The sequence below is a fragment of the Homalodisca vitripennis genome, chromosome 4, assembly GCF_021130785.1.
Source record: "Homalodisca vitripennis isolate AUS2020 chromosome 4, UT_GWSS_2.1, whole genome shotgun sequence".
NCBI lineage: Eukaryota > Metazoa > Arthropoda > Insecta > Hemiptera > Cicadellidae > Homalodisca > Homalodisca vitripennis.
This window is the reverse complement of record NC_060210.1, coordinates 169,549,576-169,574,813: the sequence shown is the minus strand read 5'-3', so window position 1 is coordinate 169,574,813 and position 25,238 is coordinate 169,549,576. Positions and strand designations below refer to the sequence as shown.

Below are 25,238 nucleotides of genomic sequence, written 5' to 3'. Positions count from 1 at the left end.
GGAGAGTCAATGTTTTTATTTGGTTAGTAGGGCAACGGCAGGGCCGAACCTTCAGCGCGCGTACTGTACTTCAGAATATATTTCATTGACAGGTATTTTACACTGAGCCAACTGCAATGCTGATACTTTGTGTCTGTAGTGTTTCCAAATCAACTTCAACTTTAGTCAGGCGAGGTCCCAATTCAGAGAGTGTTTTAGGAAGTTGACCAATCTCAGTTTTAATTGAGTTAAGGCCTTAAACCATTGTCAATAGGCCAGTCTTTGTAGACAAGCAATAAATCTTTTTAGATATAGCTTTCAATGGATTGGATATATAAATTTAAAGTTGGAAATGCCAGCATTACCAGTACAATATTCTCTGTTACAGCTCCATTTCAGTGATACATACCCGGCAAACTGCTTGTAATGTCGGAAGATGACATCTTCAAACAATCAGTATGAAACTAGCGGCTGCAATCATCACACTGAATACGCATATGTTACAACTTCATTACTAATGTTTAATAAGTAACACACAATAGCACGCAAATCGGGTAAAAAATGCATATACTCTCAAAAGTGATACGAGAGGTGCACAACAAGGGTCAGTTTTTGGGCCCATTTTATTCATTCTTTACACAAATGACTTGCCTGGTTTCACTAAAAATTGCAAAACTAAAAATCTTTTATTATGTATGCTGATGACACTATCCTTCTTTTTAATAATGAATTCTGGGATGCCGATTTGTAAAAAGTATTAGGTGGGCCCATACTGGGGTCTTGCTCTGGGAAATTATTTAACTTTTAGATGAAAAAGTAAGGTTTAAAGAAATTTAGAGTCATATGATCAATATTAGAACCCCGAAAGCGATAACTCGACAACCCTGACTCAATATTTTACTTTGTAAAAAAAATATATATATACACACACACACACACACACACACACACAGTATTTTTGTGAAAAGATAATTTCTAACACTATCATTAAAAGAATAAAACATAAAATTTTGCTGTCACACAGTAATAACACTTTGATTAATAAGTAAAATAGCTTATTTAAGCTTACTTTGAATAAAGCTCAAAGTTTATTAAATAAAAACAAAAACTCAAAGTTAATGCTATAATAAAGGTAATACAGTATGCCTAATACTTTCATTCAAAAAGTGTGTAAATAGAGGGTTTTTTTTTTTGGGTCTTACATCCTAAAAATCTTTAAGAATTTTTAAATAGCTAAAACAGTACTAAATAATATAGAAATACAGTACTAATACTAATATTTTGAAACTGAAAATTTAACTTTCTATAATATGTATATAACTATATAACTCTATTTTATAACGATTTTTAGTATTGCTGTAAATACCAACTAACTTTTTCAGTCCTTAAAACTTACTTCTCATATTCAAGGCACCATCATAGCACTGTCCTCCTAAGTTATCCATTGCCAAATTAAGACAAGCAATAAACATCTTTCAAAATACTAAACAGAGTTTGTGATTCAGTGTTGGGGGCCTCGTATAAGCCAATAAAGTCTTCAGTGATGATTAAGGAATCATCGACAGTACAAATACAAAATAACACTTGTTCGTAAATCGAAGAACCATTTGTTTCGTCACTAATAATAGAAAAATGTTCTATCTTCTTGATTGAAGCCAATACCTTTCCTAGTATATCAATGATATCGTTTTGAATATTGTGGGACCTCCACTTATACCCTGAACACGCTAACCAATCTTTTAACTCAGGTATATTCTTTCGGAGATCCAACAATTGAAAAAAATTTGACCATACATCTTTGCGTCCTTTAGTTGGACTACCTTATCGGCATAGAAATTGCATGGTAGTAAACATTGTCTCAAGAACTAAATGGCCTTTCTTCATATCACACTATCTAACTGTTCATTCAATTGGGAGGCCATACTTCAGTTAGTGACATAATTCAGTTTCAGAACACCTTCTTTATGCCTAAACGTATTTTCATGAAGATGGAATTTATCCAAAGCCTATTTCCAGTTAAACAACCCTACGGAAAACGTTATTGACCAAACACAACATCCCTGTCTTAGATCACCCACCCTGCTCACCCGATTTGGCTCCCTGTGACATTTTTTGGTTTGTGACTAAAGCAAGATTTGAGACTGTTCAAGCAGTAAAAGAGACGATTAAGTCATAAAGAGTTACAGAAAATGATCAGATACGTGTGAAATAAGTACAGAAGCCAGGCGAAACACGAGGAGGGATAGGGGGAGGAGTCAGGTGACCGTCCATATAATATTTAGCCTAATTTAAATTGTTCTTTGACTCCGCCAATACTAATCCAGTTATTTTCCAGCCACACATCATATTTCATAAATTTTATTACAATTTTAACTTTTGACCCCAATTTTCTGTATTTCTCTATTTTAATTCAATCTTTTTTTAATCATCTATATATGTAAATTTAATATAATAAATAAATTTATTTTATACATTTTAGCAGAATAAAACTTGTATTTTCATGAAACAAGTAGGCCTATTTATAAAATAGGTGTAAAATCTCAGCATTTACAGTTAGTACATGGTGTTCCTGGACATCCATGGGGTTGCTCAAATGCGACACAATGGTTTTTGTTTTACCCAGTATAGGTTCTAGAGGTAGAAGTGAATCCTCCTTGGGAAAAGGTAAAGTTACAATAATGTATAAAACATTTGTTTTATTTCACAACATCATATATTCTTCACAAAACATGTATTAAGGATTTTTAACATAAATTATATTTAAAACATAACTATCTTAAAATTAGTCTTCCTGTTTATTTGATGCTAATAACTAAATAAGAGTATCTTCATCTTGGGTCTCAAATGGGACAAGCATGGACGGATCCCCAGAGCTGGAAGTTGGTGATGGAGGAACAATTGTACTACTACTTGTAGATGGATGTGGAGGTGACTCCATGGCCATGAGTAGGAGGGAACAGTTTTCTCTGTATCCTGAAGTGCTAGAAGTCTGGGACAGGGCACTATCATCCTCATATGACACCTCTGTCTTGAGAACTGTACGCTGTTGAGAGGGCTGCGAATGATGAAGTGGAGGGGGACTCTGGGCAGGCAAGGGCTGGGAAGCTACAGGCTGTTGAGGAGTTTCTGGTTTTGTAGGGGAGCTAACTTCTTCCTGTTTTGGTGGAGTAGTTTGCTGCTGTTGTTGCTGGTGTCCATGGCTCTGAAGAACAAAATTTCAACATGTATTTTTAATGATAAATGTTAGTACAATGATTAAGTTTTCTGGACAAGAATCAATTTATTTATTTTTCACTTTCTTTATTAACATATCATACAGAGCCATTGAATAAGCTAGTGCGTTTCCAAAAGAATTACTACTACACGTCAGTTAAGTATAATGAAAATAAAACATAGCCCAATAGTAAGAGTGCAGTTTTATTTTTCCTTTGTACTAGCAAACCTCTCACATTGTCTAAAACATTTTAAATGTACAGAGCAAACTGAAAACACAACGTAGAACAACCAAAACGGTGTCAGTTGAGAGCCAATGAACAAGGAAGACTAGTGCACATGTGCACACTGTCGACTGCAGTGTCAGTACTCTATAAAATGGTATGGATTTTCCAAATATGCCTTGTAAATTGTAAAATAGGAAATAATCTTTCTTGCAAAAAATTAATATTAGTTTTTTTTTTATATAATTACTCTAAAATACAATGGTATTAAAAAAAATATTATTCTTAATAATTGCAAACATTTTAAAATTCAGTGAAACAGATTTTTAATAACTTATTGGTTATTTTACCTCAATTCTGCTTTTTCTCAGTCTAAATGTTTTTCGACTTTGTGCCTTTGATCTTTGAAGTCTTGGTTTACTTTTTGAACCTCCAAGTTCACTTGAACTTTCTTCACCTGGGCTCATTATTTCACCTACAACAAACACATGTCATCTTGTTAATGCTAATAGCTAAATAGTTTCAAAACAAGTTGATACATGATGTCACAGTAATCATGATTTGCTTACTTTTTCTTTAGTTAATATAGCAATATATAAAAAACACATGGTACATAATTAATTTATTCAACAATGGATATATAAAATACTGTAACTTATAAATCCTTATATCTCACATAAAAAGTAATATCAAAATATGATATTACTCTTGAAGGGACAATTAAGTCACATATACTTGAGATGTTTCTAAAATTCAAAACAAAATGTAGCTGAGCAACAATGCCAAATCGGGCTTTGCAATATAATAATAATATACCTTTAACAAATTTAACAGGATTTAGTTGCTATTTTCAAACAACATCGAATCCAACATAGAACAAATTAAATTATTCTGTGGTGAGTATATGTGTCAATAATAACAGAACATGACATTGGTCTGTCTATAGCCATGAGAGTACAAGCTAGCATATAGCCAGTCAACATTGAGATATCTACTATAATGTGGCTGCTTCATTGATAATACCATGTAACATATTTATTATCACTGAGAACCTTACAAAGCAAGTAAAAGCACACATTGAAAAATAAAATAATATTTTTAAAAAACCATCCATTAACAGAAGTACTTGTACTTATGTACTTATTGTAATCAATATTATATTAACTAAACAATAATTGAAAAACAGAGAAAATTACAACTCCCATTGTTTATGACTGTTTTGTCTATCTTACACCTTGGACACATACAGCATTTTCAACACTGGATATTGCACCCATTCCCATAAAGTAGTCAGGAAAAGTTTCATCTTACCCTTTTCCTGCTAGCTTGTAATAAAAAAGTTCCTAACATTGGGGTGAGTTTCTGTATCTTCAAAGTTGATACTGATTCTTTTATGCAAAAAGTTATACAAAACACAACAACAATTCACAATGACATGAATGTAGTCTGGCTGTACGAGTAATGGTGAATGGAAATTACACGCAACAGTTTGCTACATTTGCAATGTCTATTATTGTACACCTTTCCTATTCAGCTAAGTTCCCTTAAAGCAGAAAGTATTAATACCTTGAAAGTTTAAAAGCATCATCTTTAAAAATAATAAATGATTGTGGGTTGTTATTGGTTTCTGGTAAACAAGACGGAGGAGGTAAGTTAAGAGCATCAGAATATAGTTTTTTTACAGCTGTGTTATCCATTCAAATCATATCCACCACTGACGCATCCAGTGAAACCTCTATGTATGTCTCCAGCCTTACATGTCAGCTATTATAGTACAGTAAATGTTATGCAATTGTAGTTCTCTAACAGACATACAAAGTTTAGTGACACATTCATCTATTGCTCATGTCTGATACTAAAGGATCTTTAAGAGGATAAATGTGTTGTGGTTTGTAACTCGATAACAAATCTTTTCAGATATTTTGGTGGTACCTAAAATTACAAAAATATACCAAACACTTTTTGAAATCACTTTTTTATCACTCATTGTATTGATCAGCTGTGTTCATGTGATTATGTTTTGTGTGCATCAGTCTTAAAATATGAATGAAAATATAAGTTCCTATTCTTAATGGACCTTTTTAAAAAAGTTTGGAAAACCCAAATAAGAAAAAGAAAAGCTGCTTCGTTTAACAGGATGTTCAAGCTTTACCAACAAGCAGTCAGGATCATTTACACGTTATGAATTTGTGATAGTTGTCGTGATGTTTTTCTGAGGGAATTTCTGCTGACACCTTCAAAATAGTTCCCATTAGATGTTAAGCACTTATGCCAGCGCTTCTTCCAAACCTCCAAACACTTCTCAAACTCGATTTTTGGGATAGCTCCTAGGTCTTTCAGCGATGCACTCTTTTAATATCATCTATGCTTGTAAAATGAAGGCATAAAAAACAAAACATAAAATAAAAAGAGTTATATGGAGCCATATATGAAGAATATGAAGGCTGGGGAATCGTTACAGTATTGTTTTTGACCAAACATTTACAAACAAGCCATGAGGTATGAGGCATTTTCATGGAATAAAAGCCATGAAGTGTTTTGCCACATATCCAGGCATTTGTTTTGGATTGCTTCAGGCTAACAGTGTTAAATTGGCAGATAGTGCTCCTTATTGACCATTTAACCTTATGGCAAGAATTCATGATGCACTATGCCATTAAAATCTAAGAACAGAGTGAGCATAACCTTCACTTTCAACTGCATTTGTTGAGCTTTCGGTCTTGGTGATTTAGAATGCCTCCACTGGAATGAATGAGCCTTAGTTTCAACGTCATATCTGTAAACCAATGTTTCATCACCTGTTAAAACAAGTTTCAGTAATTCTGCATCGTTGTTGACTTCATTCAGTGACTCCTGACCAACTACCATTCGCTGCTGTTTTGATTCAAAATTCAACAATTTTGGAACAAATTTTGCTGTCACACGTTTCATACCCAAAACATTCAAAAACATTCTATGGTATGAGTGAATTAATATGCCAACATCATCAGTGACTTCTCTTATTGTAACACAGTGATAGTTAATAACCATTTATTCTACTTTTTTTCAGTTGTTGATGTGCTGGGATGTCCGGAGTGTTTGTCATCTTCAATTTCTTCACGGCCATCATTTAAGCGTTTATACCCCTTGTAAACCCTTGTTTTACTCATAGCAGACTCACCATAGGCTTTTTAAAAATTTTTGACACTTTATTCAATTTCTAACCCAAAATTTGATACATAGTCTTCGATTCATTTTTTGAATGAACAAATATCTCGCTGAGTTCATGAAACATGTCTAATCTTAGCAGCTACCATTAAAAAATTAAACAATGAATATTGCTGGAAGTTTTATTATACTTTAGGAGCATAAATACCAACATGATAAAAAAGAATCTATTTAATTGGATTCACCAAACCTCAAAAACTTCAAAATTCTTGTTACTTTTTAAACACACCTTGTACTGCACTCCTTTAAATCAAGGAACTCATATTTTTTCGATTTTAATAATTGTTTGTGTCATTAGACTGGTAATAAAATTAAATAAAAAATTATTTTTGTAATTCTTTAGTAGAATTGCTGGTTTTTAAGATATTAAAAGTTAAAAACTTGTAATGGCCACCATTTTGAAAGTATTAAAAATAACATCATAATATTTTTTGTAGCAACTGGCCTTGTTACCATAAAAATTGATCCACATTTGGTAGGATTTAATTCATTAGTTTTTAAGATATTAATTTTTATAAGAACACGCACATTCCTACAGCCACGAAACTAAGTACCAGGAGATCTATGTTCATGTGATGACATGTGAATTGATCCAAACGTTACAGAAGACCCTATATACAAACAAACATTTATAAAGGCACTTAATATTAACAGTACACAAAACCGATATTAAACTACATTAAAATATTGTTTTCATTTTTGTATTTACTTATTCTGTGTATCAATTTTAGATTTGATGAACAGCAAAACATGCCAATTTCAAACCATCTGGTTGTCTACAAATATAATACTTGTATAAGAAATATTTACAACTTTATTATAAAAAAATAACTATAATTATTTTTTTATTTTTTGTTCCAAAATATTTACTCATACAAATTAATTAATGTTATGAATAAATTAATAAAATTATTTGTAAACAAATGAAACTACAGAGAAAACTATAGAATTAAAAGCTTTAAGACAAAAATTAAGAACTATACTTTTGATAATGGATGGTGTACCAAAATAAAATGTTAAATATCAACATATATATTATAACACTGACTCATAATCAGCTACTAAACAACAAGCGGTTCCGAGGCAACAATGTTGGTTTTATAAGTGAAACAACAGTCATGTAGTTTTAAAAGATCTGAAAAATGCATTATTGTTAAAATATGTATTTTTACACACTTAAGCAAGCAAATGCTACACAGGTATCTATTTTAAAACAAATTATGTTGAAACCAATAGTCAGTTATGTGACAAATCAATCATGTGACACATCAGCGATGTGACACATCAGTGATGTGACACATTAATCATGTGATACAAATTTGGACAAAAAATATAATACTATCATTCTCCTCCCACATAAATAAATCAACATACAAAATACATATTGCATCACAAGTGACAGTGGTACAGCGACAGTGCAACTCTGATATCTAACTAGACATTAACATCACATTAGCTTGTACAAGCATCTATCCTAATGTGCATCACATCCAGGTATATTTCACATTTAACAACTTTTACATGTTTACATTTTAAATTTAAAAAATGGCTAAAATAGTACAACAAAAAATAGTATAAGAACGTTATAGGTAAATTTGACTTGAAATGGAAATAGTAATTAGTCAGCGAATTTCTTTTGATATCTATTACTTAGAATCTCTGTACACCATTAAAAATAAAAATAATTTCTAAAAATAAGTATGGCAGGAACAAGTTTTAATTTTAGATAAAACATTGTCACTTTTAAATAAACACCATAGATGCCAGTAAAGGAAAATCATAAAGATTTATCACATTACTCTGACCATTAACACAACTCTTAATAGCACAACTTTATCAATAACCCACGAGTTTTGATAAACTCCTTGATATCACCATTAACACTTAATGTTAAAAGTATCTTCATAGTGTTACTTTATATATTTTAAACCTTAACAGCAGAGTATTTTTTCCAGTTCAGGTCGAAATTCTATAAGAATGTCTGTCTTATTAGATTTTAGTTGGATTTGCAATATTTTGGGTACTTGGTTACATTTTATGCTACAATAGTATTCTAGCAACCACCGGTCATAAAAAACAAGAATTTTAGTAAATAAAATTTGGAATCCTCTCTGAAAATTCTCCACAGGAAAACTTTTATCTGATTAATAAGCACGAATTTGGAAACCAAGAAACTAACTTTTTTATATGTCAAGGATTAAAAACAAATCATTAAGATCCAATTAACATATTATTTTGAATTGATCAAGAAAATATTTTTAACTTCTGATACACAGTTCATGCAAAAGCATATCTGAAATGACACTATACAGTTGTAATATTTTATCAACAGTAAAAGCTGTCTAAAAACAGTGTTAACCCTTTGGGGTCGATCAAAACAGCGTGTGTCCCACTAGTAATGAGAGGTCCAGTCCTGGCATACTAGGATAGATGGTTAATATTCTGTAATGCTCTGGTCTTTATTTATTTACTCGATTTATATGTATATTTTCACCATTCACTTGGTGAAAATGTATATTATCTAAAAAAACTTGATATTTCTTATTTGCTTTTTGTTTTATATAAATAAATGTTTTGTTGCAATGGTTTTTGGTTTAGTGTGTAAAAACTTTCATCATCAATAACTATTAAATTATGTCAACTAATAGAATTGAAATGTTTATCAACTAAATGTCTTATATTGTTATATATTATATAATATTTATGTATTATACTTATTAAATATTTAGAGACAATGCTACTTAGTCTGTAGCTGAATTAGACTTTGTCAATGCATGTAACATGTTTTACGACAAATAAACGAATTTATTATTATTATTATTATTATTTAATATTTGATGGACGTTTAAATCTGAGTTTATTTTATAACAGGGTATCACGATTTTTCCTAGAAAAACACAAAGTCAAATTGATGTAAGGTTATTGAAATACTGAACGTAGTATTGGTAATTTAGTTTTCTACAAGAAAACTTCTACTTCAAAACAATCTACTAAGTAATTAGTGAGCTTGATACATTTAACTGGAACAATGCGCAGAATCCTTAAACGGCCAGCCAGGTCTGTACAGCGCCGCTACTCATGGGCAGCTCGATTTAAATAACGCTGTTGCCAAAGGGTTAATGAAGAGTATAAAGTTTTTCATACTATCTGTTAAACTTTTGTCAAGAGTCTCAAAGCAATATCCAACTTCTTTAAGCCCCTAATAAGTTGTTTTCACTGGTAGCCATCCATCTTATTCTCTCCCCCGTGATTTACACCAACTTGTGGGGCGGTATAAAATATACAAAATACAGACATTTTGTAGGCAAATGTTCTTACCAATACAAAAGTGAACATAAGTTACTATTAAAATTGTTTTGGATGAAATTACAAAGTATTAGTGACAAAAAAATTTTACTTTCCTTACCCCAAATATATAACAATTTTTCTTTTTTGTTACTAATACTTGGTAGCTTAACCCAAAAAATTTTTACACTAACTTATGTTCACCCTGTGTATCAGTTATGGAAGAAAAAGATATTTCGGCAATTTATTACATCTCATTGCTCCATGTCTAGTTTCAAAGGATTCCTAGATGAGCATTACCATGAACCTTGATGTTGACTGGGAAGCTTCTCACAGCTATACTGAGGTAACTTACGGTGATTTGAAAAATTTCAATCTCCCTAATGAATCCGGTCTCATTGCTTCAGGACGGATTCCAAATTGTCTCCAATAGAGAGGTTATGTGGACCGTTAGTATGAACAACAATATGTTCCATAGCTATGAGGTAAATGATAGTCATTGAAGGAAAACTACATCTCCACTGTCTATGTTTCAAAGAAGTCCTAGAGGATCATCATATGGAATTCAGATGTTGATTGGGAAGTTTCCCACAGCACCTCTGAGGTAATGATGTATGGACATTTGAAAAATTACAATCTCTGCACTCAACCCTGACCCACTGCTCCAGAACAGATTTTGTATTGCCTCCAATAGGGACTTCATTCTGATGCCAAACATGAAAAGTAATGTTTCATAAGATTTCTGAAGTAAGTAGTAGTGTATGTAAGAAAACTGTACATCTTAAATTCACTTTGTTAGACTTTTCCATGTGGTTTTTTAAGTGTAACTTCCAAAATAGTTTCTTGGTTCAATCCTTAAACAGTAGGTGGGGCCACAGTGGAATAGCCTCTAATTTAAAAAACGATTAATCAAAAACAGTTTAGTAGTTTTTGTAAAATTTGGATGATTAATATAAGAACATAGAAACAGGCCAAACAATATAACTTCCTCCTTTTGTGAAATCAATTAAAAAGATAAACAAAATACTTTGCAGTAACATATTCAGCATAAAAAAGTAGTCCAAAGTCATTCATTAAAACACCACATTTAACTGAAAAATGTTTTGAAGTAAATATGAATTCATCAATGACTAGTGGATCCCTCAATTGCCGGGTGAGTGCGCTACCACTACAGCACAGAGCCCTAACTTTTTACGATTTGATTATTTTGTATTAGACCATTTCTGTCACATATGTGTTTAAATAACCAAACTAACATATGATTGGAAGACCAAATACCTGTCAAATGACTTTTTATTTGCATTCATTAAATTTGTATAAATGGCAATAGCCTAATTTGACTTCAATAAATATTAAATCACAAAAAGTTCTTGCTCCGCTGGGAAAAGTACATACAGAACAAAAATTCTTATTTCAGTCTTAAAATACTGTTCTGATTCTGTGTGTAATACAAAAAAATGTCTACATGAATTCCGTTTCCTAGTCTTCGAACAAGTCAAATGAATTTTAATCTGCTATCTTTGAAGATAATGGATTTTTTTAGCAGTAGATCCTACAGAATGCTACAAAATATGTTAATAGAATGAGGGAAGTCTATACTTCTATACTATGTGTAATATTACTTTGTAATATTTGTTTTGTGACTATATGGAAAGCCTAAGTCTTACAATTGCAATATCTCAGCTTCTATTTTTCACTGATATCTTTCTAAACTGTACAGAAGCTGAGATTTTATAATACATGTAATGTGGGGTACACTGCTTGTCTATGTGGTGTTAGGAGGATGTTTGACAAACAGTGCAATGTAGGGGGCTGGGCAGGGAGACATGCTGTGAGACGTACCGGCTGTGGATGACGCGTACTTGGACATGAGCAAGGCAACTGCAGGGTCGCTACCTGGCGCACTCGATATAGACTCTGTAACAACACAGACTGCCTGCCTCCATACTCACTGTTCCATACACATTCAGCTCCATTCATATTACTTACTGTCACTTCTTATTCCTCTTACAAATTGAACTTATTGCATTTTAATCTTACAAGATAACATGCTTTGGATTTTACCTAATGCCAAAGCATTTTATTTCTAACTTTTTATAAAAACTTCAAACAATTTAAAACAACTTCAAAAATCTTATATTACCATCTGAAATAATACATTTGAATATTAAAAAGCAAACATGAATAAATTATATATAAACACTCCTCTGAGCTTCAGCTGGAATAGTTGTACTGTAAAGTGGGAGAAATTAATCAGAAACATATTCACAACTTCTACAGAAATAATTTTACTAACACTTTTCATATCAGTGTTAAATTTCTCACTTTAGAGGTATACTTGCACAAGCCGGGATCTCAACAAATAGCTGATGTTCCCCAACTGTAACACGTTTGTTGCTCCTGGCTTGTGCAAGCGTACCTTTAACGTGGTCATGCTCGCTTATGCATTGACGGATTTTGTCAACAAAAGTAACATTGGAATTGTTAAAAGATTGCAACATAGTTGGCATCTTGTAAATTTTTTATAACTAATGTAAAACAGCTGATCCCTTTCAACTGACAAAATGTTTGTTGCTCTTGGCTTGTGCAAGCATACCTCCTAAAGTGTCATGATTGCTTATGGGTTGACGGATTTTGTTGAAGAAAGTACTATTGGAATTTTTATAAAAATTACAAAATAGTTGGTATCTTGGACAATTTTATAACTATACTGGTTTTTATTTTGTTTATTGATGTCCTCTTATTTGTCATAACCTATGTGCTAAGTTTGATATATATATATAGCTTTACCGGTTCTAGAGATAGTAATTTTATAAAAAAATACAAAATGACAGTTAGTGGCTAGACAACACAATTCTTGACATACATTTATAGAACATTTGGTACCATGATTATTACAGCCACAACAGTTTGTGAGACCCTTTTGTGAACACTCTGTATATGTTATTCTGTTGCCTTGGAATATTCTATCTTTTTGATTGATGATAATAAATTAGAATGATTTAATAGAAATGTTGTTAATTTATTTATGTTATTTAATATTGTAAGAAAGAAAGACAGTTATTTTATCAAAGAACATGAACACACAAACAGGTACACAAATACATACCAACACAGACTAAATATCTTACAACAAAACCAATTTGATTACAAAACTTTATAAGACAGTTAGAGACCATTAAAGTAATTTAGAAACCTAATATAACATTTGATAGTTAATTTAATGTTTGTGAACCTTATTTATTTAACACATATTTGTTTAAATTAAAGTTTGAAATTCAGTACACTTAAATATCATATGTTTTGTAATGCATAGATATTCATTTAACGGATAAGTTACACAAATATGACTATTTTCTATAAATCACTCTTGATATTATGTTAATTCATATCAGGATTATAAAATTAAACTGTAAAAGACTATTTACAATGATATTAAATTAAATATCTTTTCAAAATTTACTTAACAAAACATTCTGCATTTTGAATCTCAGATAATAAAACTAATTAGAAGGCAGTGGATTTAGCAATATAGCTCAAGCAAATTTTTAAATTTAATATTGTGTTTATGAATTTAATTGAAACTATCTATACTAATGAAATATAAACTTAGTTTTTGTCATGAAAAACAACAATTAAATATAAAAAGTTTCAAAATATTTGGTACTATAACAAGGAAATATATCCAAACACATTACAAAAATGGAGATCGACAAAGGAAATCGACAACTAGAACTTGTATAACTTCAGACAATCCGGATTAAAACAATCCATAATTTCCTAATTGACAACTAAATGAGGAGGAATAACACATACTATTGAATCATAAAATAGACTTTGGACATTTGAAGAAGATATTTTAAGTGAAGATAAATAACAATTTGGTAAGTAATAAACTTTCTTGCTATTAGTATCTTATTAAATTGTCAAAATGTATTTTAAAATATTATATACACATTCAATGAGTAAGAGAACAATATAAACTCACAAACAAATTAATAATCAAACATTGAATAATTTTAATTACTGAAATTTTACTCTGTGACTGGAAGTTAAGCTGTAGATAATACATACATGTCAATGAAATGTATTAATGTTAATATTCTTGTCAACTTTTCTTGTTATGTATAGTAAATATTATGTTTCCATATCTCAATAATTATTACTGAATATTATAAGTAAAATTTTATGAACAATGGAGGAGAACTTTCACTTAAATCAATGTGAAAAATTATAACATTTTGAATTATAATTTACTGGAAATTCAATTTCAAAATAGCAGTATAAGCGTATAGTTTACGGATTGAGTAAAGACAACCTGAAAAGAATGCTAAAGTTATAATGTAGTGTTAATTTAATTTGTTTATTAAATTTTATTTGAAATGATTTTTGGTTTATTGCAAAACTAAGAAAATAATAAACATAGTTTTTTGTTTGCCAAAAATGTTTAGTGCAATATCATTTTATATTCAATGTCATTTAATTCAAAATTAATAGATTTTCTTCTTACTTTACTTCTTAAAAGTTTAATTTACAACACTGTATTTATTTGATGGTAAACAAACAAAGTTATTATAGGCCATATGCAGAAATATTTTGTACATACTAACTCTGAAGTTTTAATATTTTCTATACAACTTTTCTAAAAAACTAGTTAAAGTTTCAGAACTTGACATATTAATTTTTTAAGTCGGTTTCTTGATTAACCCTTTTGCTATCAGGGGATTTAATTATAGGCTGTTCCAATATTGTCAAGCCTCCAGAGGCATGTCTTAAGACCACTTAGCCCAGGCTTGCAGTGTTTTTCATAAAACCTTCTTTGGCTGTTATTTGTAATTGTACAAAGCTAGGTTTCGTTTTTTTTCCTAAAGAACCCTAGTATTAGAAACTGTACTCAAACCTTCAACATGAAAAATTAAAAATAATGTGATTTTGCCTTTTTGGTTGGAGTTTTTATAGTTTTTTCAGTTTGACTTTGATCAAAATATTGAAGATCCAACTCAATATTTCTTTTAGAATTATTAGTTTATATACAATATATTTTTGACCCAATTGAAAAAAATATGGAGATTACTTTATAAAAACATTTTTATAGGCATTTTTATGAAGTAATTCAAGAATTTGAATTGTAAATACAAATGCTAAACTCATATAAATATAAAAATACATTAAACATATAATTCAGTCTTGGCCATATACAAACTAAACATGATTAACATTTTTAAAGTCAGAATTCCAAATATTTAGCAGGAGTAAAGTACTTAGTATTCACATATATTTTCACATGCATATTTGAATTTTTCTATACAAGAATTAATTAATTATTTATGTATCAAAGATATAATTCTGAACATGATACTAACTTAGATCATGTGATTTCTAATATATTTTTTAATTTTGTTTGTACATGTCTGTAAAATTGGATACTGGAAATTTATGTGTAGTTTTGGGCATAAATATTGTTAATACCACAGAAATCCCCACTTTTACTCTTTTAATTGTGCTCAAAAGATTTTAGTATGACATTATTTCATGAAATTTGAAATGTTTTGCTCAATAACAAAGTGATTTTGGAGTTAGGTTAACATGAAAATTTTTCTTTGTTTTCACAAGAAAAATTAGCTCACAAACAAGAAGCTCCATGCTTTTTTTGATAGATTATTTTAAAAAAATCAATCTTATTTATCTTATCTTATTTTTTATTTATTTTTATATATCAGAAATATATATGTTGTAATGTATTTTTTTTATAAAATAGTTTGAATAATAAATAAACCAGCAGAGAACCTAGAAAAAATTCAAAATATTTTATTAAATTTAATGGTGAATCAAAAATATACAATTAATAGATTGCCATTGTAGACTGCAATCTTTGGTAGTCATCATTTTCATAGATTAAGAACACGTTGGGAGTTGGGTGGTAGCATAGTAACTTGCCGCTATGTAGAAATTGTCTCACAATTGCTTAAGTACATGTACAAATTGGAGCCTAGCATGAGGTCCAGTTACCAAGCTGCAAGCGTGAAGAATTGCTACCTTAATTATTTACAGTTCTAAGCAATTTGGAGAGTGCCAGCACATTCACAGTTTTCATATATTTCAACCATTATCTTTTGATACTGGTTAAGCTGAACAATAACCGGTGTAACCCAGTACACATCAATGTATAGACACAACCATTATAATAAAATTCCCAAACAGCCATACTTCTTTAATGATAGAAACTTATAAAGTTAGTGATGCCAACAGATTAGATCTTATATGCAGTTATAAATCTAAACATATTAATAGAGTAAAGTAAAACATAATTCTAATATTTTTGAAAGATAGAATGTATATAGATAAACTTTAAATACATTTTTGTTTATTTTCGGAGATTCAGCCCAACGTACTTTAATTTTGAATTTAATTTAACTATAGCATTCTCTAAGCATTTGAAATGGTTCTTATTTTTTTGCATCTTTATTATTTTCCATATTTCTTGTGAACTGACAATTGAAATTGCTATGGTGGATTTGGCTAGACGTGTAATTTGTTCGTTATATTAGATACTTGCATATAATGATAGTTCTTTTATTATTCAAGAAAGCTATTTATATAAACAATGGGGGAACAAATGTGTTAAAACTTAAATTTACTTTTTCAATATCATACTGATATAGTAAAATATGCTTATATATAAGCCTAGTTTAATGGGAAGAAAGAGTTTCAACCAGTCATGCATACAAAGAACTATATTTAGGTTAAGTAATTTTTAATATTCAACTTAAAATATGTACAAAGAAGCTTCTAGTTTATTGTTATGTACAACAAATAATGTTAATAATATAAACAATTAATTAATGAGTAATACAATAGTGTCAGTACCACTACAGGCTCAGATATTTGATTAAATATTATTCTTAATTTGTAAAAATAGTAAGAAAAGTTATAAACAAATTTTTTTATCTAAAAATAAATTAAATAAATTATTTAAACAATTATGGTGTTATATTAAAGGAAAGAAACAGAGCAACATGTAATACAGACCTCTGTGTCCTGGTGTGACATTGCCACTCTGGTTGGCACCTGTCAGCAGGTCAATCAGTGACGGCCTGTGATGACGAGGATGGGGAGGCACAATCTCGGTCTGCTGTACTTCTTTTTTCTGATTTGACTGTTCGTCTACAATTTGAAAACAAAAAGTTCTAGGTAGTTAATAAAATTAATGAGAAAGTAAAAGAAATTTATATGAAGAAAAATTTTAAAACCTTAAAAATAAGTTAATAGTTATTGTAACATACGAGTATTACGAGGGCCATCCGGAAAGTAGTACCCGTTTCCGCCGCGTGAGGCGCTGACGACGCGAGTAGCCGCCGGTCAAGGTCAGATCGCTTCAGTGGCTTGTCTGCCTTCTCTGTTACAAGTTCCGTGACGCTAGCATTGCCTGTGTTGTTTCTGTGGCAGTTCATAATGTTTAAAAAAATTGAAAACGCCGCCAGTTGTGAAGTGAGGGCTGTAATAAAATTTCTCAACGCAAGAAACGTTCGACCTTGTGATATTCATCGTCAATGAAAGGAAGTGTATGGAGACAATGTGATGGAAGAGTCATCTGTTCGGCGCTGGTGTCGTAATTTCAACTTGGGGAGGGGGAACACACACGACGATGAGCGTTCAGGGAGACCATCTGTCATTACAGAGGTTAACTGCTGAGGTCAGTAGACGAATTCGTGAGGAGCGATCGGCGCGTCACAATTGATGACATCTGTGAACATTTCCCTAATGTTTCTCGAACAATTGTTCATGAAATTGTCAAAGACCATCTGCATTATACAAAAATTTGTGCAAGGTGGGTCCCTCGCATGCTTACAGATGAGCACAAAACCAAGGCCTCATGCAGCGGGGATAACACAACAACTTCTGCAGCAATTCAATTGTGGAAATTTTCGACCATCCACCGTATAGCCCGGACTTGGCCCCTTCAGATTTTCATCTCTTTACAAAACTTAAAGAGTTTTTGGCGGGAAAAAGATTTGACAGCGATGAAGAACTTAAAGAAGGTGTGACTACGTATTTAAATCGGCTGGCGGCGGAGGAATATGACGCTGGAATACAAAAACTCGTCACACGTTATGACAAATGCTTAAATTTGCTTGGAGATTATGTGGAGAAGTAGTTTAATGTATGCTCTTTTCAATAAAAATGTTTATATTTGTTAATATTTACTTCTGTGTCTTTATTTCACAAACGGGTACTACTTTCCGGATGGCCCTCGTATAGTAACAAAAATACTGGAAATCCTGTGACACCAGATTACGTTGTTTCTTCCAAATCACTGAGTATGAGAATACTGTAGTATAATAATGTCATTGTCTCAAAACTCCCAAATATCTGGACTACAAAACTATAAACATTACTGTTCCTTGAATTTATACTCACTCTGTATCAGTCACAAGTCAAGTATCAACACTGAAGAATCCATTACATAAAAATTAATGCCTAGTAATTGAATGTTTCAATGTGTCATTTCTTCTTGTTCTTCATTTTGAATTTTTCTCATACCTTTTTATCACAATATATATATCTGAAGTTCTTCTTTTGTATTTTAAGTTTTGAATTCGTTTCAATATGAACGAATGAATGAATTTTTCTTCAAAGTCATTTAATTTTGTATAGGTTGAGCAATTTTGTTATTTTCTATTAAAATTATAAGTTAATAATCTACCGCAATTGTATCAAACTATTGTAAATTCACTGTATATAATATAAGGTTGAGTGGTAGAGAGGGCTTGATAGCCCTAACTCCGCCTCTTTAATAAATGCATTTTTCATTTCAATTGGGATTGCTGATGATTGATAAGTTGGTACTTGAATCATACAAACAAAATCTCTTCTATGAAAACTTTGCAAAATATGGAGCATCCTGTTAACAAAACATGAAACAGGAAAAAAATGACTGCTTGGAGTACAGCATTTTATATAATTAAAGATTATATTAGTTGTAATACATTTAATTTTTAAATGTTAATAATTACAAAACATTTATTCAAACATATTTAATTAACAAAACCTAATATCTTAGTTATTTTATTTTGTGAGTTATTATTATTTAGTATTAAATATTAAATATCAGAATAAAACTTTTTGTCCATTGGCAATCTGGAAATTCATTTAACTACAATCCGGGCATCTATTTCAAAGGAACTGTTATAAAGCAGACATTTCGTAGTTTCCATTTCAGAGGATATCAAACTTTACTGTATCAAAATATTGTTGAAGACCCATTCCCTTGTTGGATTGTATTCAAAATCGGTGTTGTAAATCTTTAACATACAGTACTAAGTATTCAGCTGTAGGTTTATTGTTATGACAAAGCACAAGACTGTGAGTCCCCATAGCAAAATTTTACAAGTGTTTATGCAGATATATGAATTTGATTTTACCATATTTAAAAATAGTACATAGCGGTAACAGTTGTAGTTTAGCTCAAATTATTTTAACCATTCTGAATAGAACAGATTAGTTTATTTCATGTAGCTTATAACTTACCATACTTACGATCATCGAGTTCTTCTTTTAGTTGCTTCATTTCGTGCATCAACTCGATGAGCAGGGCTCCCCGACACTTGGGAGCAATCGTACTCAAACCTGACATCTTCTCTCTGATGATGAATTGTAGATGCCGCTCATGTTCAGTCAAAGGTGGCTGACTCAGCTAAACATTCCAGATTTTTATCCTTGACATCAGCTGTTGTATTCATAATTGTACTAGTCCAATAACACCAGTAAAACTTTATTGTTAGAATACAGAATTATGTCTAAATATCAATATTAATGTCGGATTTTTTGAAGGCGCTTTCAAATTATAATCGAGTTAATTCAAACAAAAGTAGTTCATCTTAGGGCTGGTTTCAAATTGTGTAGCCACAAGTGAACAAGGGCTGAAAATATGTTTTAATACAGTTTGACATACAGATTTTTACTCAAAAGGGAGTTATTTTAGAGTATACACCTATCAAAATCAAGTGGTATATTTGGAAGAAAACTAGTCACACAAAATATTGATTTTAGTCTGAAATTGATAAGTAGATCTCTTTGAACAAACAAAATATTTCTTCCATATCAAATTTTATAAAGAAATTACCAAAGTTGTTCATTTCAATGACAGCAACCAACTGTATATAGGAACATTACAATCATATTGTTTTTCTCCAAGAGGTATAGATGTATACTATATAGAAATAATTTTTAATACGGTAAGGAAGCACTAAACAATCTAAGAGGCATACATTAATAATACACATTTCCACCAAGGCTAAACAAATGTATGCATTAAGAATAAAAACAGATTCAAACACTTATCCTAAGATAAAAGTTGATATCCTCAAATAAAACATCTCTAGACAAAAAAGATACAATTTTTTAATGTTTGTCAAAGATAAAATATTAGCCTTGGGGTGTTTGCTTGGAGATGTAATCAAAAGTTTTTAACTTCATATTGGCAATTATGAATGTTTTGTATTGTTCAGGTAGAGTAATTTTCTTTGAACTTCTACAAGTTAAAATGGTTTAGATACAAAAATTACATAAAACCCCTATGTTCCAGAGTATCTCATCCATAGTGTAGCCACTACTGAAAAGGCATTGAAAATCTGTTAAATATTTAGTAAAGACTGTAACTCAAAAGGGAGTTATTGTAGTGTATATACTTATAAGAAGTCTAAGTTACTGTTCAATAAACTCTAGAAATATTTACATTTAACTTCAGATCTTGCTTCAGTAATCTTAAAAACCACATTTAAAATATTCACTGATTAATGTATACTTATACTATTAATTCCTATGCCTTTACTTTCTGAATATACAAATCAAATTCTCTAATTTGTGAATAATCTTGCCAACATATCACAATAAGATATTCATGCAGTATATAAAACCATCATGCAATATAATCTTCTTATCTTAACAATTTATAAAAGCTAATGTGAAATGATTGTAAATATAAACTTTTTTAATCATATACTTTAAAAATACACAACAAAATTTGAAAAAATTAAAATTTGAGCAACTTGAAAAGACTTAATTTAAATTCTTAAAAAATAAGGTGTGAAACAGATGGTGTATGAAGAGTAAATAAGTACATAAAGACAAGTTGTTTTATATAATTTATCAATTTGAAGCAAAGTATTTAGTACCTCAGTCAGTAAGTCTAGAAAATAAATTCAGTAATGTTATCCATTTGTAAGTTGCTCATATTGTTTAATGTTTAATATGATAAAAATACCTTCTGGTTAATGAATGGTAAAAGGAGAACAAACACTGGTGATCTCTGAGAGACTACAAAGTCTATAAAGTTCCAGTACAGAAGACGTGCCTCGTGCACCTTGCTCATGTCACGAATGGTACGTGCGATCCGTGGCCAGTCTTTAACCAAATCATTTTCAAAACACACCAACAATATCTTCAAACCTAAAAATGACAGATAAAAAATATGAACAATCTTATAATATTATAATTATTATTACATAAGCCAGCATAAATTAAAAGAGTACAATAGTAGGAATAATATTTAAAAATGTTATCTAATTTTTTATTTATACATAAGGATTATTACTAATAGAAAAGTCAGCAGGCCTTGAACATTTCCTTCCAGGGTCCACTGATATGAAAGAAACACAGAGAACACATACTTAGAAAACTTTTGATTGCACTACAATCTTTCTCAACTTATAGAGAACATTATCGTTGACTTTCCACTAGTGTTCTGGTTTGACACTATAGTGTACAGTCAACTGGTACTGCAATCAAACATTTTTTGAATATGTGTTTTTTATGTTTCTTACAATTCAGTGGATTCTAGAAGAAAGTTCAAAAGGTACGCCTGCTGATATTCTTATCCATTAGTAATAATACTCGGCTTCCAGCCCTATTAATTCAAACCTTTATATATATACATGACTTTGGCAAATGTATACATGTTATTAACATAAATGTTATGTTATGTGAAGAAACATGATTATAATATATAGTTTTTAATGTAGTGACTCTTCACATCCAACAGAGGATAGTCTACGCAAGGAGTTTGACAAAACATCTAATGTAAGCATAGATTAAAGTGTACATAAATTTAAAGGGGTTGTCAAACAGAGATGAATACAGCAAACAGTACTTACAAAAAGTTAATCCAGTACAAAATGGCAGATGTTTAAAGGTTTTACTGAATAAGACATGTGCACACGCACACACACATTCATGTTTTTCACATATTTTGCTATAAATATGTTTTGTTTTATAAATTTGTCAAACTTATACAATACAATAAATAATACATACAAAATTAAATGTTATTCAAATATCTTTAATTTTTGCACCATAAAAATTATAACACACCAATATAAAATATTAAAATTGCTCTGCAAAAGTCTATGATAAATCCCAATCTTTATAATCATTCATAAGAGTAATTTCTCTCCTAAAAGATTCAGACACTATCAAAATATTGCTAATTGTCCACTAATTTGAGCAGAACTTAATCTATAGTTGATTTAACTTACCCAAAAATGCAACCTGATAGACTGATCTAGAAACAGTGGGACTGGTTTTGGCTTCCCTTGCCAAAAAAGTAAAAGAACCAGTCCGGGTATCAGAAGAGGACTTGATGGTGAGAGCTGCACTCTTGGAGGTGGGAGGACACATGGCATGTAACACAACTGTGAGAGTGAAGCTAATGTCTGTCTGTCGCATGCAGTGTACATCTGTTCAACAAAAAATAGTTACAGTATAATGATACAACATTTTGACACTATTCATTTTAAGAAAATACAACTTAATACAATTTTTAGTAAAAAGCTCATATAGAGAAAATTAAATATTTTGTTGTTCATACAGAACCAGGATAACAAACCTTTTAAAACATGAGGAAGAGTCTCAATGAGTTTATACTTTGTCTACAAGGGAAATATATGATTTTCCAGGATAGAAGGGATAAATAGTATGTATTTTACTTTCCATAGGGAGTTGGTATTGTGTTTGTCCATGTTAAATATTGTGATTGCTAGTTATCTAGTGGCAAATGTAACAAAAATACATTACAAATTGATTACAAAGAAGTAAAATGTTATCTTCTAATAAATAAAAATGAATCCCAAAATCTGTTGCTTAGAGCTAATCTGGAGAACAGCTGGATCAATTTGACTAATTCTTTTTATAAAATATTTTTTGAAATCCAAGGAAGGTTTATATGAAGAGAAAGATTAGAAAAGATACATGGGACATTGAAGAATTAAAAAAAATTATGGTTGCCTGTAAAGTCGGTTTTACGGGCGAAGATTTTACGTGACAACGTCTTTTTCTCGGTAGAATATTTATTGATATGAATATTATTAAATTGCACAATAGGAACAAGGAATTGAATGAAAATAAGAATTGCACAAATTTTAACTATAGAAATATATTTTGTTTACTAAAACATTGTACATAATTTGAAATTAATTAAAATTTGTTATTGTAAATGGTAAAGTTGAATAAAACATTTACTAAAATTGGAATTTGAAATTCTTGCTAAACACAGTTAAATTCTAACTCCGCGCGTGGTGATTGGTCGGTTTAGTTCGTTTGTTTGGTCGCACTGTTATGACAGGTTAGAGGTTATAATTTGTTATTTTAAATGTTTGACTAGCAATACGCGCTGTTTCTTCTCAATCGACTGAATTACGATTGATTGCAGAGTGATTTAAACTAATAATTTACTTCACACTATCAACATTTGTCAATAGTATGACATAACCTATAAACTCAGTTTCTCAACTTTTGTGTCAATCTAACAATTACTCAATCAATCATAGTTTACGATAATGAAATATCAGTGTACAATTATTTACCTTTATTGTTGTAGTTGTTGTAAATGACGAATCTAAGCACTCCACATTTTCACGAATGAACATAGTTATCTGCTTTATCCCGTGCGGCGGACCCACAGTTATCTGCTTTATCCCGTGCGGATCCCGTGCGGTGGACCCACTGGACGGGCATCGTAACGTTACCGGGCGTTACACTTTTTCATGAGTGACTCCGAGCCGCAACCTAATTTAAGACGTTGTCACGTCAAAAAATGGTACTATTTGTTTTATAATCCAAATTTAAGTGACACTAAACAGCTATCGACACTTTCAGCTGAATTTTTAACAAATTGCAGAAACATCTGTTTAAATTTAATTTTTATAAAATATTAAGTATACATCACGTGATCAGTAGTGTAATGCAGATAACAAATACAAAGTTAATACCTAAATTTTATTCAAGATTGCATGTGACGAGTTAAAAATATCTAATGCATTGTAAATACTATTTAAATACTGTTACAAAATCAACCTTAATGAACAAAGTTGTGAATGTTTCCATACAAGTTACTCCAAACTGATGGGCTCCTTTGACATTGTGATATGAAATATCAACAGTGGCTTTATGGAAAATGAGAGAAATGAACAGTAACATGCCTCGGAAATCCATTCTTCCCCAGAATACAGTACAAAAAACAACTATAAAACTTAAAACTGTATTAAAAGGATTATTTTGGAATGTTGGTTGAACTTAATAAGGATTTCCCACTTATACTGGAAGTAGATAGGGAGTAGGTAGGTTTCTAGACTGTAATAGGTTTCTCAGTCCTACTTATGTGTGTGTATTTTCTTCATCGGGTAAACTGTACTATGACACTGGAGATATCTTAAAAGTATATGACAAGGGCTAGAAGTAAACACTTTTTGCTTGAAGTAAGTTTCCAATGACCATGTATTTGTATTTTCTTGAATGGGACAACAAGGCAGTCATCTGTGCGTTGGAAATATGAACCAGAAATGCTCCTACATGTGCAAAATATGGTCACTCAGACCTTCTGTTTCTTAACTGTGAACACTGAAATAATATGTACCTGAAGTATACCTACTTACATTTGAAAACTTTTATAGGACTATATCATATTATATCAACAGTACTTTTACTAAGTAGTGTAAAGACTTGGATTTTGAAAATTGCATATGAAGCCGTGGGTAACGGCTAGTGCTACATAAAATCTGGCAATAATGAAGAAAATACTCAATAATTCAAATTCAATTTTAAATCATTAAAAAAAAACAATGTCAATACGAGAAGATTTTAATAGATTACAATTCTAAACAAAAAATCACTATGTACAAATTGCTGCAAAAGCTAACCTTACCACACACAATTTCAGTCCCAAAATCCTCACATGGACTTAACACTTTTTTAAAGCCTAAAGGTCTGTCCATCAAGGAAATAAGAGTTAAAAGTTTAATGAATTTTATAAGCAATAAAAAGCAAGTTTAGATTTGT

At 30.7% G+C, this 25,238-nt stretch overlaps 1 protein-coding gene across 11 annotated transcripts in view; it reads right to left on the bottom strand.

Annotated features, from left to right (window-relative positions):
• Positions 1-2,660: 2,660 nt before the first annotated feature.
• The window catches only part of LOC124360589 (protein unc-80 homolog), a 221,024-nt gene continuing 198,446 nt past the window's right edge, over positions 2,661-25,238 (bottom strand). For 9 of the 11 annotated variants that reach the window (XM_046814324.1, XM_046814328.1, XM_046814332.1 and 6 more), the window contains 7 exons: positions 22,442-22,642; positions 21,172-21,356; positions 19,437-19,602; positions 16,938-17,072; positions 11,751-11,825; positions 3,767-3,891; positions 2,661-3,181 (listed from right to left, as the gene is read on the bottom strand). In XM_046814324.1, coding sequence (XP_046670280.1) covers positions 2,792-3,181; positions 3,767-3,891; positions 11,751-11,825; positions 16,938-17,072; positions 19,437-19,602; positions 21,172-21,356; positions 22,442-22,642 — 1,277 coding nt within the window. In that variant the 3' untranslated portion in view covers positions 2,661-2,791. The remainder of the gene's footprint in view (positions 3,182-3,766; positions 3,892-11,750; positions 11,826-16,937; positions 17,073-19,436; positions 19,603-21,171; positions 21,357-22,441; positions 22,643-25,238) is intronic. The other 2 variants (XM_046814326.1, XM_046814330.1) reach the window with 2 other exon arrangements.